The sequence below is a fragment of the Puma concolor genome, chromosome F2 (assembly GCF_028749965.1).
Source record: "Puma concolor isolate L17-30 chromosome F2, mPumCon1.1.hap2, whole genome shotgun sequence".
In the NCBI taxonomy this organism is placed as follows: Eukaryota; Metazoa; Chordata; class Mammalia; order Carnivora; family Felidae; genus Puma; species Puma concolor.
The window spans coordinates 10050739-10067896 of record NC_141684.1 but is presented as its reverse complement, the minus strand read 5'-3'; the positions used below and the strand labels follow the sequence as shown (position 1 = coordinate 10067896).

Genomic DNA, 17158 nt, shown 5'->3' with positions numbered 1-17158 from the left:
TATTTGGTTGTTTTTTTTTTTTTCAAATCTGCCTGTCATCTTTGGTAGAGTTTTATTCAGTTGTCAAATTTTTATCACCTTTTTTTTTTTTTTTACTCTTTAAACCTAAAAGTGAACTTATTTTAAATTTTGAATCCATTAATTCCAGTGATACCTCCAGTCCTCAAAGATGAGACTCTGCCTCTCCTTCAAAGTGGCTCTTTAAATCCTAAGTTTGAGGGGCGCCTGGGTGGCGCAGTCGGTTAGGCGTCCGACTTCAGCCAGGTCACGATCTCGCAGTCCATGAGTTCGAGCCCCGCGTCAGGCTCTGGGCTGATGGCTCAGAGCCTGGAGCCTGTTTCCGATTCTGTGTCTCCCTCTCTCTCTGCCCCTCCCCCGTTCATGCTCTGTCTCTCTCTGTCCCACAAATAAATAAACGTTGAAAAAAAAAAAAAATTAAAAAAAAAAAAAAATAAATAAATCCTAAGTTTGAGCTCACATTCAATGTAACTTTTATTTGTGGGACTTCTTTGAAGCCTGGATTTGTGGTGTTTCCTCCATAAGAGGCTTTATTTTGCTTCTGCTGAAGGCGCAGGCACAGGTGTTCTGCAGGCATCACTTTGAACTACATCCCTCAGTTTTTTGATCCACATGGATATTGTGAATTCTGGTAAACCACAGTGAAAGCCTGAGTACTGGGTGTATGGTTGAATTCTTTGGAGAGAATTCTATGGTTCCCCTCAGAGCCAAGACCAATGCGTGCTAGTTTCTTGATAGTTTTCTACAACAGAAAGTTCCCTGAGGCTGTCATCATTTAGGGGTCCTAAAATGATGCAGGGATTTCTGGTCTAATAGCTTGCCTTTCCTGAGTGGGCCCTAAGCTTGCTCTCCGGTCTCCTGTGTATATAACCCTTTACGTCACTAGCTGTCAGCCACCAGAGATCTGAAGATACGCCTAGGACAGCTGCTGACTTCACTGTAACTTAACCTCTCCAGATTCTTGCCTTCTGCGGGGTTTGAACTGAGGGACTTTCCTTTCTTGCCAGCTCATCTAGGTATTTCAGAGTCATATATTCCAGCCTTTTATTGTTGTTGTTTTATGAAAGGATCTGGCAGTCGGGGAAAATGTATCATATTTCTGAAATGGAGACATGAACTTTCTTTTAGATAGTATTCTTATGATAAGCTTTGCATATTGTCAGCTTCTAGAGGAAGAAAGCAGAATCGAAAAAGAAACTCTTTAACTTTCTTTAATTACAGGCATTTAGACCATCACAAACTATGGGATCCCAATGAATTTGCAGTTCACTGCTTTAAAATTATAATGTATTCCATTCAGGTAAGAATTGGTTAAGTATTTATCATATTTATATAAGTAATTTTGTTTTTGTATTGATAAGCATACCATTAGAGGTAGGTATACAACATGTTCTTAGTTTCGTTTTTTGTCTCATTTTAATTTACCACTTATTTTCTTATTTGTCAAGATGAAAAGATATTTAATAAAAAGTAAAATCTCTTGTGATGATGTTTATGGTGCATATATTTAAATATATTGTGTATTTATGTTTCACTGATAAACTGGTAACGGAATTGAAATTCATTACAGCAGCATATAGCTGGTAATAATCACTAGCATTTATTGAGTTTATACTGTTAGAATAGTGCATGTATCAACTCCTCCAGCCTTTATAGAACCTGACGATGAGACACTCGACTCGACTGCAGAGGACCACACCTTAGATTTCCCCAAAACCTGAACAGACCCAGGTAGCTCTTAATTCAAGTGGGGATTTTAAGTCTTTTTTTTTTTTTTTTTTTTTTTTTACACAATCCACATTTTTTTCTGCTTTAAAAAGTCATCCTTAATTCAAAGGAGATATGGTAGTAAGAAGCAGCATAGCTTTTACTGTAGGTCATACGAATATTTGCATCCTAGATGTGCTCTTTACTGGTTGTGTGAACTTGGGCAAATTATTCAGTCCCTCTGAGTTCTAGGTTTCTCGTTTCTGAAACAAACAAAAATTATATTCAGGCACCGAATAATTCATTTATATTTTAAAATAGAAGTACCATTGATGAAGTGCTGGCTGTACTGTGTCCTGTGACTCTGCCAGTAACCTATATGCTGTCGTTTGATCCTCATTTTGTACAGCAGTAGGTATTGTTATTATCCCTCCTTCGCAGACCAGAAAACTAATCTTTCGAGAGGTCAGATACCTCACCCATGGGCACGCAGGTAGAAAGTGAGGTCAGGATTGAAGTTGTGGCCATTCTGTTCCACAAGTTTTGGTCTAAATCAACCAACCATTAAGTTAAAGTTAGCATTCCAAATGTGAGTTTTCGATAAGTGGTAGTTACAATAAAGCTGGTTCGGATGTGGTAGGATAATTTTAAAAATTTATTTTCTGCTTTTATTGGGTTGTAATTGATATATAACATTGTGTAAGTTTAAGGTGTACAACATAACGATTGTGTATACGTATATATTGTAAAATGATTACCACAGTAGTTTATTCAAGATCCATTGCCCCACATAGTGTTTTTTCCATCTTGTGAGAACTTTCTTGTAACATTTTATTATTTTTTTATTTATTTTTTTAAAGTTTATTTATTTTGAGAGAGAGCAGGGGAGGGGCAGAGAGAGGGAGAGTGAGGATTCTAAGCAGGCTGTGCACGGTCAGTGCGGAGCCTGATGTGGGGCTTGAACTCACAAACTGTGAAATCATGACCTGAGCTGAAATCAAGAGTTGGACGCTTACCCAACTGAGCCACCCAGGCGCCCCTTATCAGAACTTTTGAGATTTTTTTTAATTTAATTACTTAGTAGGTTAGAAGTTGATCTGACAATCTGTGGACATAATTAAGACTATTCTGGTCTTTTGTAGTCTTGTATTTCTTCATTTGCCCTCCTCATTCACATTTTGTTATTAAATTGTTTTTTGCAAGAAGTAAATTAATAAAGTGAAAAAAACTTAGGGAATTCAGTGAGCACTTGCTGATTAAATATTAAGAAACTGCTGACCCGCAGCATATTTTTGGAAATAGCTTTAAGTATAGCATATGTTTTATGAAGTCCATTAATCAAAAATTAAATGGTCGTACCTAGTAGAATGGGAATTTGTTTAATAAAACTATCCTGATATAATTAAAATTTCTGGTAAAATTGTTTTCATTGCTGTTTACCTTAGAATTGTTTATAGGAATCATTCTTAGGTGACATTTCAAACTCTTTCCGTAAAATATTAAACTAGCTAGTCTGACCAGAGTTCATATTCTTAAGGGGTTACAATAGACGTAGTTTCAAATCGTTTCACATATAATAGGACATTTGTAGCAAAGGGAGACTATTTAAAGCTCATCTTCTGTTCTAAATTGACTTGTTAAAGGTAATAAGATGTGGTGATTAAGAACCATGCCCTGAAGTTGGACCAAGATCCACAGCTCGGCCTCCTTAGCGTTTCTGTGTGACCTGCTTCACTCGCGCCGTGAAGTGCACCGAGTGATTGGGGTTGGCTGCTTCCTGGTGTGGATAAAATGTGATAACACGTATCCGGTGTTTAGAACGGTGCCGGCCACCTGCTTCTGAATCAAGTGTTTTTCTGTTGTCATTATTGTTATGCTTAACGTTGTAATAATATGTGATCCCGGGGCGCCTGGGTGGCGCAGTCGGTTAAGCGTCCGACTTCAGCCAGGTCACGATCTCGCGGTCCGTGAGTTCGAGCCCTGCGTCGGGCTCTGGGCTGATGGCTCAGAGCCTGGAGCCTGTTTCCGATTCTGTGTCTCCCTCTCTCTCAGCCCCTCCCCCGTTCATGCTCTGTCTCTCTCTGTCCCAAAAATAAATAAAAACGTTGAAAAAAAAAATTAAAAAAAAATAATATGTGATCCCAGGAGTCACCAATTAAACAGTGGTAGTGGCTAGATTGAGCACATTTCCTGTAATAGACACAATTTTAGGTTCTTTACACAAACAAACTCATTTAAGTGCCACAACAATCCTATGAAATAACTGTTTTTATTTTCTAAATATTGTAGGTGAGGAAAACTGAGGTACGGAGAGGTGAAGTAGTCCTCTCTCTTTTTTTCTTAAAGTTTATTTACTTTGAGAGAAGGAGCGAGCAAGTGTGGGCACACAAGTGGGGGAGGGGCAGAGACGGAGAATCCCAAGCAGGCTCCGCGCTGTCCACGCGTAACCCGCAGCCCGTCACAGGGCTGAATCTCACGAACGTGAGATCATGACCGGAGCCGAAATCAAGAGTCAGACGCTCACTAGGCCACCCCAGCCCCCGGACGTAGGTGCCCCAAAGTAGTCCTCTCTTAAGTTACAAGCTGTTAAGGTATAAAGTGATGGAGCCTGAATTTGAATTTGGGCAAATTTGACACACTTAACCACTCTATCCTGTTGCTTCTTAAAGCTACTCATACATTAATATTGTTTTAAAATTCCCTGTGAGGTGAGTTGTGTGGCAGGTACGCGATAGCCCGGTAAACCAGCGTCAGAAACTTACAACGCGAAGTGTAATCCACCGCATTGCTGTTTGTGCTCCTTTTCCAAGGTGGTATTCGCAAGCGGTTGCGAACAGGTGCTTTGCTTTGCTTTGCTTTGCTTAGAATAGCCCTGCTTTATGTGGTGATTAATACTCTCTGAAGTGTCCGGGTTTGGACAGATCAAATTGCCATCCTGTTTATAAGACAAACTCTAACTTGAGTGAGCTTCATGCATCAGAAGCACCCAGCTTCCCATGTGAGAAGTTCACTTTTGTGTTTTGCGTAAGTTTTGGCGTTCCTCTGTTTTAACATAGCAGAAAGTAAAGGTGAAAATGTTTACCTTGGGTTGTTGTAAAAGTAGATGTGTTGTGACAGAAATGCCAGAAATACTTGGAGATGAATTCGGTTTTATTGATAGAGATGAGGAAGTTTTTTGTTTTTTGTTTTTTTGCTTTTGAGCAGAGTAGCCATAATGTGGGGCTAACATAATACTGCTTATTAGTATAAAACCACCCATTCCAAAGGAGGAAAAGGTGACCAGTCTGAAAATTCAGAGAGTGGTGAGGCCTATCAGAAGGCAAACACAGACCAGGAGATTCAGGGCCATAGTCCTTTTTATTTGTTTGTTTTTGTTTTTTTACAACTTGGTGGTAGACCCACTCATGACTCCTGGGTATAGTTATTAATTTAAAAAAACACAGCTTTGCTACTCTGTTAAACAAAAAAAAAAAAAAAGAGAAATCGAAGAGTATGTAGTTAAACACTTTCTATATATTCTATTTTAGATTTAAGTCCCAGTAGCATTCATTGTGATTGATCAGATTTATCTGTGATAAAATTTCCTTTGTAAATTATAAATCGCAAAGCTTCTGATATCTCCTGGATTTAAATTTAATCAGGTGTACATTGATAACATTTTCCTTTTGATTCTGGTTTTTGATGAGATGGAAGTTTTGACTGTTTAGCATTAGATATCCATAAGGAGAAATAATATATATTGTGTTTGGGGAAGAGAAAAGTGCTATAAATGTCATAATCTTGTTTATTTTTAAATACTATATTCTATTGTCAAATTATAAGAGTATATAAATGCCTTTGAAATTACAGAGAAGTATGAAGAGAATAAAAACCTCTCATGAATCCTTGCTACCGTTGATATTTAGGTGTATATAATTCTAGTTCTCTATGTATTTTTAAAGAAACATTAAATTTTATTAAGCATAGTGTTTTGCAACTTGTTTTTTTCATCCAGGGAATTATAAATATTTTCCGGTATCCCTATTTGTTCTTAAAAAGCATGGTTTTTAATGGCTCCATATTGTTTCGTAACACGAGTCCCAGCCTCCTGTAATTGGACATTTAAGTGTCACATGGTTTTTACTCTTTGAGAATTCTGCCAGTGTGCGTATAACTGCTCATACGTTTTTGTATACTATCTTGCTTCTTTTAGGCTCAGTATTCTCACCACGTAATTCAGGAAATTCTAGGACACCTTGATGCTCGTAAAAAAGATTCTCCACGGGTCCGAGCAGGTATCATTCAGGTTCTATTAGAGGCTGTTGCCATTGCTGCCAAAGGTTCCATAGGTGAGTGTCCACCAAAAAAACCCACAAAAAACCAAAAAGCTCAAATAAAAAAATTAATGCATTAATCTGTTCCAGAGGTTTTTTTAGTAGGTATAGCAGTGTATGGAAGACTCTTTAAAAATACCTTAATGTGTTTTTTTTAATGTTTTTAAATGTGCTGTAATTTCTCTTGAAATTTTGGGGTCGCATGATTCTCAGACTTCTTTAGTGTACATGCGAGCATTTTCCTCCATATCAGCTTCTCCTTCCCTTCTTCCTTTTTTCTAATAAAGATTTTTGAAAACCAATTATATGTTACACGTTTGGGAGGATCTAGGTTTAAGACACTTATGGTTTACTTGGAGTTAGACAACTCTCTCTAAGGCTATAATTCAAGGCAGAATTTGTTCACATACCATAAGAAAACCAGAATGCAAACCAGGAATGGAAAACAGGTTGGTAGGAGCAAAATCTTATGTAGCCCGTTTGGCTAGAATGTGTGGTAGCATGGAGAAAGTCAGAGAAGTTGCTTTAACGTTGTGGCCAGGTCGTGGACATAATTATACCGTTGTTTTTATTACTGTAATCATCAAAGATATGTAATAGGATAGATCATTCATCTGTCTGCAAAACGTAGGGCACTTTGGAAATAACAGGTGGTCGTCATCATTGTAGGCACTAGGGAAAGAACTTGACCTTGGAGGGCAGCACAGGAACGGGAATGTAAATAGGATTCAATAACTGACTACAGGGGTAATAAGGAGAAGGGACAGGTCATTGTCATTTAAAGAATGGAAGAGTCCATAGTAGAATTACTGAAGTTGGAAGGAGAATCTGGTTATGGTTTCTTTGCTTCAAAATCAAAGTAGAAATACATTAGCTACTCAAAAAACTCTAATGCTCATTCAGTGTCAGCTAGGGAGTGGGCCTTTCGGATATGGACTTTTTATTGCTCATCTTGTAATTTATCTCAAAAAGATGGAAGCAGTCGTTTAACTGGAAAGTTACTTAATTTGAAATATTAAATGAAACATATGTTGACTTATCACATTACTGTCTGTTATGTACAGGGTACCATGTGCTAAGCTCTGTACATTTAAGGAAGTATTTGAACGTGGCTCCATGTCCTAGATAGAGAACATTGTAATTAAGAGTTGAAGGTGGACATAAAAACACTGATTAAACTATAGTGTGATAGATGCAGTGACACATATGTGCAGAGTATTTATAGAACTGAAAGCAGAGAGCAAATTTCATTGACTTGAATCTGATGAGTTGGCAAGTTTCTAATAATGGAGGCAAATTCCTTCTTCAGCCTCAAAAGTTGCAAAATAAATTTCCAACATTACAGTGGGCTATAGTACCGTAATTCCGTGGATTCTGACACAATAGTTAAGGTAAATATTGTCCTAATACACATTATTTGTCTAGTACACACGATTATGTGGATGGAAAGTTTTTGGTGATATTTATATGCACATACACATTTTGTGTGGTTTGTACCAGAGGTTCAAGCGGTGAGTTGCTCAGAGATGCCCAGTAAATGTTTGCTGGAATAACTGGGAAACTTTCTTATTTAGGTGTTTCTCATTTACTTTTTCACTACTCTGGAAATACCCAAAAATTTGAGAAATAGGAGAATGGTTTCGAGTACATAATACTGGAAAAGCTCACAGTAGTGTTCATTTCCAGGACCCACGGTGCTGGAAGTCTTTAACACCCTACTGAAGCACCTGCGTCTCAGTGTTGAATTTGAAGCAAATGATTTACAGGGGGGATCTGTAGGCAGTGCCAACTTAAACACCAGTACCAAAGACAATGATGAGAAGATCGTGCAGAATGCTATCATCCAAACAATAGGTGAGTACGTTTCACTTTTCAAAACTATCGTGTAAAATCGTGATTGAGAAAGCTCTCGCTGAGAGTGGTCTCTTATGGTACATTAGTCAAAGGTGGATGAATGGTAGCTTAGACTTTTAAAAAACATTATATTCAGAAAATAAGCAAACATAAGAATAGGACAAAGAACACTGTATACCCTTTGCTCAGATTCATCTGTTAATATTTTATGCTATTTATTTTATCATTTACTCTCCCTCCCTGCATTTTTCCGTGTGTGCACACATGCATGTATATGTGCATATATACGTATATGTCCATATACAAACATAGACATGTAGAGAGAGGTAGGTACGTACATCCTTGTTTTTTTTTCCCTAACCCATTAGATATTAAGTGCATATACACTATGGCCTTTTACCACAGAGTATTTTTCCAAAAAATAAGATATTTTTCTTATATAACCAGAGTACAGTTATTAACGTCAATAAATTTAACATTGGCGCAGTGCTATAATCAAACTTATATATTTCAGTTTTGTCATTTGACCTAATGTCCTTCAGAGCATGTTTTTCCTTAGGTCTAGGATTCAGCCTAGGATCATAAATTGCATTTATTTCTAATATTTCTTTAGTTCCTTTAGCCTGGAACTTTTCATTTATGAAATGCGAGTTTTTAACTGTACACCACCCCCTTTGTAAAAAGAAAAAAAAAATTTCCCATTTGGGTTTGTCCAGTGTTTGCCCATGGTTAAGTTTGTCTGTGCATTTCTGGTTGGATGCTCCATAAGAGAGAAAGTTCTTCTCAGAATGTTACATACAGAGGTGCACAGTGTGCTTTTGCTAGTCATTGGTGATGTTCGTTTTGATCACTCAAAGTGTTCTGTCTCTCTGCTCTACGGTTTCCGTTTTTATCCTTGCAAATAATAAACGGTCTCTGAGCATATACTTTTAGACCATGCAGATGTTCTGCTTTTCACCCAGACCTCCCCCTGAATTTAGTAACCATTCGTCCTTCCTACTGAACCAGTCTTTACCGTAATGTTGCAAGTGGATGGTCTGTCAGGTGGCACTCTGTGTTCTGTGGTGAGCGGTCCTTTTTTCTCCCCTGTGTATGTAGGTAGGAGTGCAGGTATTTATATCTTTGTTGGTATGAGCTTACGGACTTGTGTTTTCATGCTGCATAATTCATTCTGTATTATTACATCTTGGTGCTGAAGTTGTCCCAGATTTGGCCAATGGGAACTCCCCTCTTTCCAGGTCTTCGTAACATCCCATTTCTTTTGAACACCGCCTTACTGGTTTAAGCTGTTAACGACTCATTTTATATTTCTTGCCCCAGCCATGGGATCCATCATTTCTCAAAGAGCTGTGGTTTCTTTTAGTGAAGAATGATATTAGAAACCAAGATCTGGTACTCACTGACACCCTGGGCTTTAATTTCATATGTCTTTTGTTGTTGTTGTTGTTGTTAAACATGGTTAATGTACAAAGGGTAAAAGAATAAAGAACTTCAAAAAAAAAAAAAAAACATGGTACACCTGGGTGGCTCAGTTGGTTGAGCGTCCGACTTCGGCTCCTCGTGATCTCACAGTTCGTGAGTTCAAGCCCCACATCGGGCTCACTGCTGTCAGCACAGCACAGAGCCTGCTTGAGATCCTCTGTCCGCCTTTCTCTGCCCCTCCCCAACTTGTGCTCTCATTCATAAATAAATAAATAAATAAATAAATAAATAAATAAAACTTTTAAACAGCCATGAGAATTTTGGGGGGAAAATAAAATGATCTGACTGTATTTAAATACAAAGTAAAGTAAGCAAATTCCTATTCTACTTTAACCTCCTCCTAATATCTTTAGAATTTCCAGATCACGTTTTAATGTAACTGTGTGATTGCTATAATAATTTCAAAATTGAGTTTTGTTTCTGGGACTTAGCACCTAATTTCTGATGGTTACTAATGGTTTCTGCTAAAAATAGAGTCATATATAAATTTATTCTGGAGCCCCGGTTGTGCCTTCTTTCTGGGTAATTTCCCTTAGAGTAGGCTACTTATATTTATAATAGTCCTTTGGAATGTTTAATACAAAGTTTATTTTTTTTATTTTATTTCTAAAGTTTTATGGACATGCATATGTGCATTATGGGTCTGCATTCTGCACTTAACTGTTGAGCCTGTATATACACCAGGCCCTGTACTAGGGCTTTGTGATGCATGTGACGCTCCCCTTGTGGATGAATATGGTTTATCTGTTTGGTGTAGTACCTGTTTCACCTAGCTGTGATTTTATGATGTGCGCGGGAATCGTCTTCATGAGGGCAAGGCCCATGTGTGTCTTATTCAACACACTGACACATAGTAGGTGCTTAAGATTTTGGGGAGTGAAAAGACCAAATAGAATGGAGGCCAGTATTAATTACCATGGCATCTCAATACAGCAGAGACATTCTAGATGTTGCTTAAAGCAATTTGATGAGTGTATGGTAAACCTAGCTTTTATGATGACTCTTAAATTTATTTGGCTTGTTTATGGATTTTTATGATCTATTTTTTTTTTAACATTTATTTGTTTTTGAGAGAGAGGGGATTGCAGAGTGCGAGCAGGGGAAGGGCAGAGGGACAGAGGGAGACACAGAATCTGAAGCAGGCTCCAGGCTCCGGGCTGTCAGCACACAGCACGACGTGGGGCTTGTACTCTGGATCCATGAGATCGTGACCTGAGCCAGAGTGGGACAGTTACCCGACTGAGTCACCCAGGCGCCCCGGATTTTTTGTGATATTTTAAGATAGTATATCAAATCAATTCTTGTTTTCACAGAATTAATTAAATTGTGACTTCTGACTAATTCAGTGTTACTGTTTCACTCTAGAATATTTAATTTATTGTTTTTCAAGTACTTTGTTACAAAATAAATATACAGCAGACACAAGCAATATTTCTGTGATATAACACATTCAGAATAACATGAAAATTAAAACATGAGAGAAAAGAAATGCAGTGTGGCACGGTGAGTAAGATTTGTATTCAGTCACACTTCTGATTTCCTCAATATTTTCTTTGAGAAGTTCTCAGTACTCTGGTACTTATCAGGTCACGTGGATCATGCTGTTGGACTAGGAAGCAGGGCTGCTGTGCCTTTGGCACTTGAGAATGCGAGGCTGTTGTCAGCTCCTTTTTTTATGGTAATCAAGAGTGCAGCTCCCTGCCATGTTCCTCCTGGGGGCTCCTTAGCACTTCTGCTGGGTTCAGATACAAACAGTGGCTACAGAGAATGAGTTCCTTTCAGGACTGTCCTCCCAGTTGAGTATGTTGGAGACTTCCTGCCCTTGTGGTAATGACTGGCTTGCTTGGAACAGAAAATCAGTGTCTGTTTTTATACGGTGATTAGGAACATATCTAATTGGGTTCTTGGAAAGTTAAAGGACCTTACAGGGAGGGAGGAGTGTGTAATAATAACATGGGCTTTTTTGGAAATGAATAGCCCTCACCCAGGCCTTAATGTTAGGTGTGTAATTTTTTTTTGTTTGAGGGCTAAACCTCTCATTTCCTCATTTCCATGAGAGGCAGTGAAGGTTCATAACAGTACCTAGACTCATCAGGTTGTGTGAGGATCCAAATACCTCTTAAATATGTGCTCTTGAAGTATTAGAATGATATACTTTATATAGATTGAGCAGTGTTAAGATCATGAGATTTTTGATTGCTGAAGTGTATGATAATGGGGAAGGACTTTATCCCCAGATCCAATCAGATGATAAATAGAACAGTTTGAGTTTGCATAATTTGTAAATTCCAGTAATAGAAACTGAAGAGTTAAATTGGGAAACTATTCTTCAAGAAATATTAAAAATGAGAAGGTTTTTATAATGATTATGTTGCATTTTAAGAACTGAACAAAACTAGCATGATTTGATACCTGTTCTGGTCTTTCAAAGAAACAACAAAGTTTGAAGTTTGAGTAAGTGATAACTAAATGTCTTAGTTAAGTCTTTTAAACCATTAAAAGCCACAGCAGGTAAATTTAAAATATCCACAAGACCTAAGAGTGCATGAGAAAAATGACAAGTAAATAAGTTATTACTATTTTTTTGCATTAGTTGAGTTATACGTATTGAATTAACCCACTGGGTTAAAATGTAAATCTGGTTCTTTGTAATGACATTCTACAACATCTCAGCAATTTTTAGGAAGCCAAAGTAGTGACCAAATTTTTTACTTCTTCACCAAAATTACCAAAATTGGCCTAATTACTGACTTCCTTACCAGAAAAAGAAGTTAAGCTCACAATATGCAACCAAGAATTTCATCAGACATACTACCAAAGGTTTTTTTTTTCCGTCCTTTTTCTAAAGGTCCAACTCAAATCGATGATGGTTTGCCACTGTAAACTATATGCAAAAGACTGTCAGACATTTAGTGTTTTATCTAAGTATTAGTCTGTACTGCACATCTTCTACTATACACGATTAAGTGATTTTGGACAAAAGAAATTAGAATACCTTTGGAGTTAGGGGCACCTGGGTGGCTCAGTCGGTTAAGTGTCCGACTTCAGCTCAGGTCATGATCACATGGTCCGTGACTTCGAGCCCCGTGTCAGGCTCTGTGCCTATAGCTCAGAGCCTGGAGCCTGCTCCAGATTCGGTGTCCCACCCACCCTCGCCCCTCCCCCTCTCGCACTCTCTCTCTCTCTCTCTCTCTCTCTCTCTCTCTCTCTCAAAAATAAAATTAAAAAATTAAAAAAAAAATATTTTTAGTGTTATATGTAACCGAAAGACATTGTTTTACCACGTATTGAAAGCTTTGATTAAAAATGTGTTATGATTTTGTGTTATGGAAAAATAACCTTTTCAATGTGTAAGATTTATCCTAACTTGATCCTAATATTTTCATAGGATTTTTTGGAAGTAACCTACCAGATTATCAGAGGTCAGAAATCATGATGTTCATTATGGGAAAAGTACCTGTTTTTGGAACATCCACTCACACTTTGGATATCAGTCAACTAGGGTATGATTATGTAGTTTTCCTATGTTCTCAATCTATAAATTTTAATTTAATCTTGGGTTTAATTTCATTGTGATGTTATAAAATGTTTTTTTTTTTTAATCATTAGTAATAAAAATCCTGTGGAAAACATTGTTTTTATGGCACTAGATTGCTAACCAGTTGCATCAACGTTGTGTGATTTTAGAATCAGTTTTCAATATATCATACATTCTCAAGTTTTCTATGTCTTATATTGACTAGGTTGAAGGTTTATTTAGCTTGGACATTATCTATGTACCTACGTGATGTAGGGTAACACTTCAGATTTCCTGTCATAATTTTAAAGATGAATGTCGCTTTTGCCAGAATGTTGACTTATTCTAGAATTTTAGAACTGAGAGTGATTTTAAAGATCATATGTTTTGGCTTCCTCATTTTATAGTTTGATTTGATTTTACAACATGCTACAGCTTTAGTTTGTAAATATTTTTGTGTTTTTAATTTAATAAAGAAATGATAGTCTCAATTTGATTTATATTTCTTTGACCATTAATTAGATAACCTTTTCCAGTTGTTAGCTCTTTTTTTGAATCATCTGTCCATTCCTGCTTATTGATACATGTTAAATAGTTACTATGTCAGTTATATTCAAGATAAATACATTCTCCAATTGGTAGCATCTTTTAACTGGGGTTGTTTCATTGTGGGCTCATATGATTGAATGTCATTACATTATTGGTCTGTTTTCTTTGAGAGCTAGCTAATAGCTTTTTAATTTCTGTTTGAATTTTTGTGTTTGTGTTTTACATAGAACTCTTTAATTTATATGAAATTGACTTGAATATAAAGTGAGCCATGACTTTAGCTAGTATGAAAACAGTCTGTAACCAAAATAGAATTTTAAAATTAACCAATAAAGGAAATAATGTCGATAACTATTAATAAGATAATACCAGTATTTTGTATATCTTAGGGATTTGGGAACCAGGCGGATTCAGATAATGTTGCTGAGATCTTTACTTATGGTAAGGCATTTAAGATAAGTGAAGAATACACTTCCATTATTGAAGAGGTTAAAAGAACAGCTTGACGTTATCAACATTTTCTTGTACTGTAAGATACTATTTATGGTTAGTCTTTTCCCTATGGCTTATATTCTTAAATATTTTATTTTATTCTTTTACTATTTATTCCTCACTTCTATCATCTTATTTTGACCTCCACAATGACAAAACATATAAAGGGTAGGAAGTATTGTGTTTCATACACAAAGATGCTTGGGCCCAGAGGCTTGGAGCTGAAGACTAGAACTCGAATATGAAACCATGTTCTTGTTACAAATCAGGCCATTTCTTTCGTACACTGACCAAATAATGACTTCTTGTTTGGATAGCAATTCAGCTATAAATAGCTAAAAAGGAAAAGCATACCTAATATGTGAAGTCCTCTGAATATTTTATAATAATTATTTTCATCTTTGATTTGACTAGAACAAACTAGGAGCTGATTATTTGGAATGTGTGTCCTTTCCAAATCTTTATCTTTAAATATCTTTAAAATCTGTTTTAGGAAATCTTCATTATACACATGATCCCATTTTTTAAAAGAAATATTTCATACCTAGAGATTAGGAATATCTTTTGAGTTTCATTTTTAATTCTGGTTATTGTGCTTGCCTTACAGAAGTTTTCAAAATATGCCAACATTTATCAGTCCTTTCATATGTTTTGTGCCTTCTTATTTGTATGCTGTTTAAGAACCCTTACCTCCTCGGGGCGCCTGGGTGGCTCAGTCAGTTGGGCGTTCGACTTCAGCTCAGGTCATGATCTCACAGTCCGTGGGTTTGAGCCCTGCATTGGGCTCTGTGAAGACGGCTCAGAGCCTGGAGCCTGCTTTGGATTCTGTGTCTCCCTCTCTCTCTGTCCCTCCCCTGCTCATGCTCTGTCTCTCTGTGTCTCAAAAATAAATAAAAACATTAAAAAAATTTTTAAAAAAAAGAACCCTTACCCCCTCTTATGATACTAATGCATTTTGTTTATATTTTTTTATAAAAGTTTCTCAAATTTGGCTCTTTTTTTTTAAATTTATTTTGAGAGAGAGAGAGAGAGAGAGAAAGTGCATGCTTATGAGCAAACAGAGGAAGGGCAGAGAAAGAGAGAGAGAATCTCAGGCAGGATCCATGCTGTCAGAGCAAAGCCCAGTGTGGGGCTCAGTCGCACAAACTATGAGATGATGACCTAAACCGAAATCAGAATCAGACACTTAACCACCTGAGCCACCCAGGTGCCCCTAAAATTTAGTTTTCCATAGCTGCATCTTTGAAGTTGATTTTTGTCTGTGATGTGAGACTTGGATATATTTTTAACTTTTCTAGGTGGGTAGCAGTTGTCCTACAAATTTCCTTGCTTACTTATAAAATCACCTCCGTCCGAGGGACGCCTGGGTGGCTCAGTCAGTTAAGCCTCTGACTCCTGATTTCGGCTCAGGTCGTAATCTCGCCGTTGGTGAGATCGAGCCCAGTGTTGGCCTCTGAGCTGAGTGTGGAACCTGCTTGGGATTCTCTTTCCTTCTCTTGCCCACGTTCCCCTCTCTCCCTCCCTCTTTCTCTCCCTCCCTCCCTCCCTCCCTCTCACTGTCTCTCTGTCTCACTCAATAAATAAATAAACATTTAAAAATAAATAAAATCACCTCAAATTGTAGTAAGTGCCCAAATGTAAATGTCAGATGTTCATATTTGTAATCCTGAATGGAGAGATTCCCCACCTGGAATTTCTTTTGTTTTTAAGCCTTTTCATTAAAAACAAGTACCCTGAATAAATCATCTTGTCTCTAATCCTAATTGTACCACTTAGTCACCCGAATGAATGTCTATGTGGTATGGCTAAAATGTTTAATAGCATTTCAGTATTTTCTCTTTAAAAGCTTTAAATTTGGAACATGGAGATAACATCCGGAAATGTCACAGCAAGTAATGAATAAAGTACAGCTTTCCAAAATAAAAATGTATTTCTGTTAACCTAAACTGTTTACTTTAGAAGAAAAATTTGCCAATTTAAATTTAAAATTTTGAGGTCTTACCTGTACTATTTGCTACCTAATACCTTGTGTCCATGTAGTACTGACTACCTGTCCCATAGATTCTTAACCCTCTCTGAGCCTCTTTTCTTCACCAAATGGGGGTACACACTGATGCCTGCCTCATAGGGATGAGGAGAAGATGAGGTTAATACTCATACAGTACATCTTTAGATTCGTGCCTGGCACATGGTAAGCATGTGCTTGTATTAATTTTATTCTCTTCATTATGGTATTTTTGTAAATTCAGTACAATCCTCACTACCTTAGAAATTTCCTCTTTGTTTTTCATTCAGGCTTATGTTCATAATTGCTGTTTCCCTAAGTTCATGGTTCTTATAAAACAGTTTGAGCATTTTATCAAAGGAGGATTCATGACAAAGGTTTTTTGTTGCTTTGTTTTTCCTCCCTGTAATCAGGTAACCTCTGGATATAAAGCAAAGACAATTGTTACTGCACTGCCTGGGTCTTTTCTGGATCCTTTGTTATCACCATCCCTCATGGAAGACTATGAACTCAGACAGTTAGTCTTGGAAGTAATGCATAACCTCATGGATCGCCATGACAACAGGGCAAAACTTCGAGGGATCAGGTATTGGGCCATTTTGAAATAGGCTTAATGATAATGTTTTTAAATTTAATGTATTTAATATTGTGATTTTTTTAATCTAAGATTTTTAAGATTTAGTCAAAGTTTAATTGGTATTGAGGCAATTTAATTATTAAGAGAGCAAATGTTTAAAGGTCTTTTAATGCATTTGCAGAGATCTCATCTATTAGTAATCGCTAGTTATGTGACTTTTATCTTGGCTTTGCTTTAAACTTAGGAATGACAGGAGTCAAGATGATTTTATGAAATTCCCCTTAATTGAGGTTGGTAATTCAGTAGTATCATTACATATAGGCTTATTTCAAATGCTCATTGAAATGTGTTGAAAAGCTCAAATTCCTGAGTATAACTAACTATGATATGCCCTAGAAGGTACGATTTTATAACTAAATGTGCTATTCATGAAAAATTGATCTGTTGTCTCTAGAATAATACCAGATGTAGCTGACCTAAAGATAAAAAGAGAAAAAATTTGTAGACAAGACACAAGTTTCATGAAAAAGGTAAGATTATTTTCATAAAAATAATGCATGATATAAGTTATAGCTGTTTGACTTGTTAGGTAGTTATATATTGATCTGTGACCTTAAGAGGAAGCCATTCAGGTTTGGAGTTGG

General features: G+C 36.9%; 1 protein-coding gene across 4 annotated transcripts in view; it reads left to right on the top strand.

The window, feature by feature from the left end:
• EFR3A (EFR3 homolog A) overlaps positions 1-17158 on the top strand; it is a 104429-nt gene that overhangs the window by 53672 nt on the left and 33599 nt on the right. For all 4 annotated transcript variants that reach the window (XM_086696070.1, XM_086696071.1, XM_025922760.2 and 1 more), the window contains 7 exons: positions 1240-1318; positions 5918-6053; positions 7725-7892; positions 12763-12877; positions 13830-13881; positions 16351-16523; positions 16969-17044. In XM_086696070.1, coding sequence (XP_086552196.1) covers positions 1240-1318; positions 5918-6053; positions 7725-7892; positions 12763-12877; positions 13830-13881; positions 16351-16523; positions 16969-17044 — 799 coding nt within the window. The remainder of the gene's footprint in view (positions 1-1239; positions 1319-5917; positions 6054-7724; positions 7893-12762; positions 12878-13829; positions 13882-16350; positions 16524-16968; positions 17045-17158) is intronic.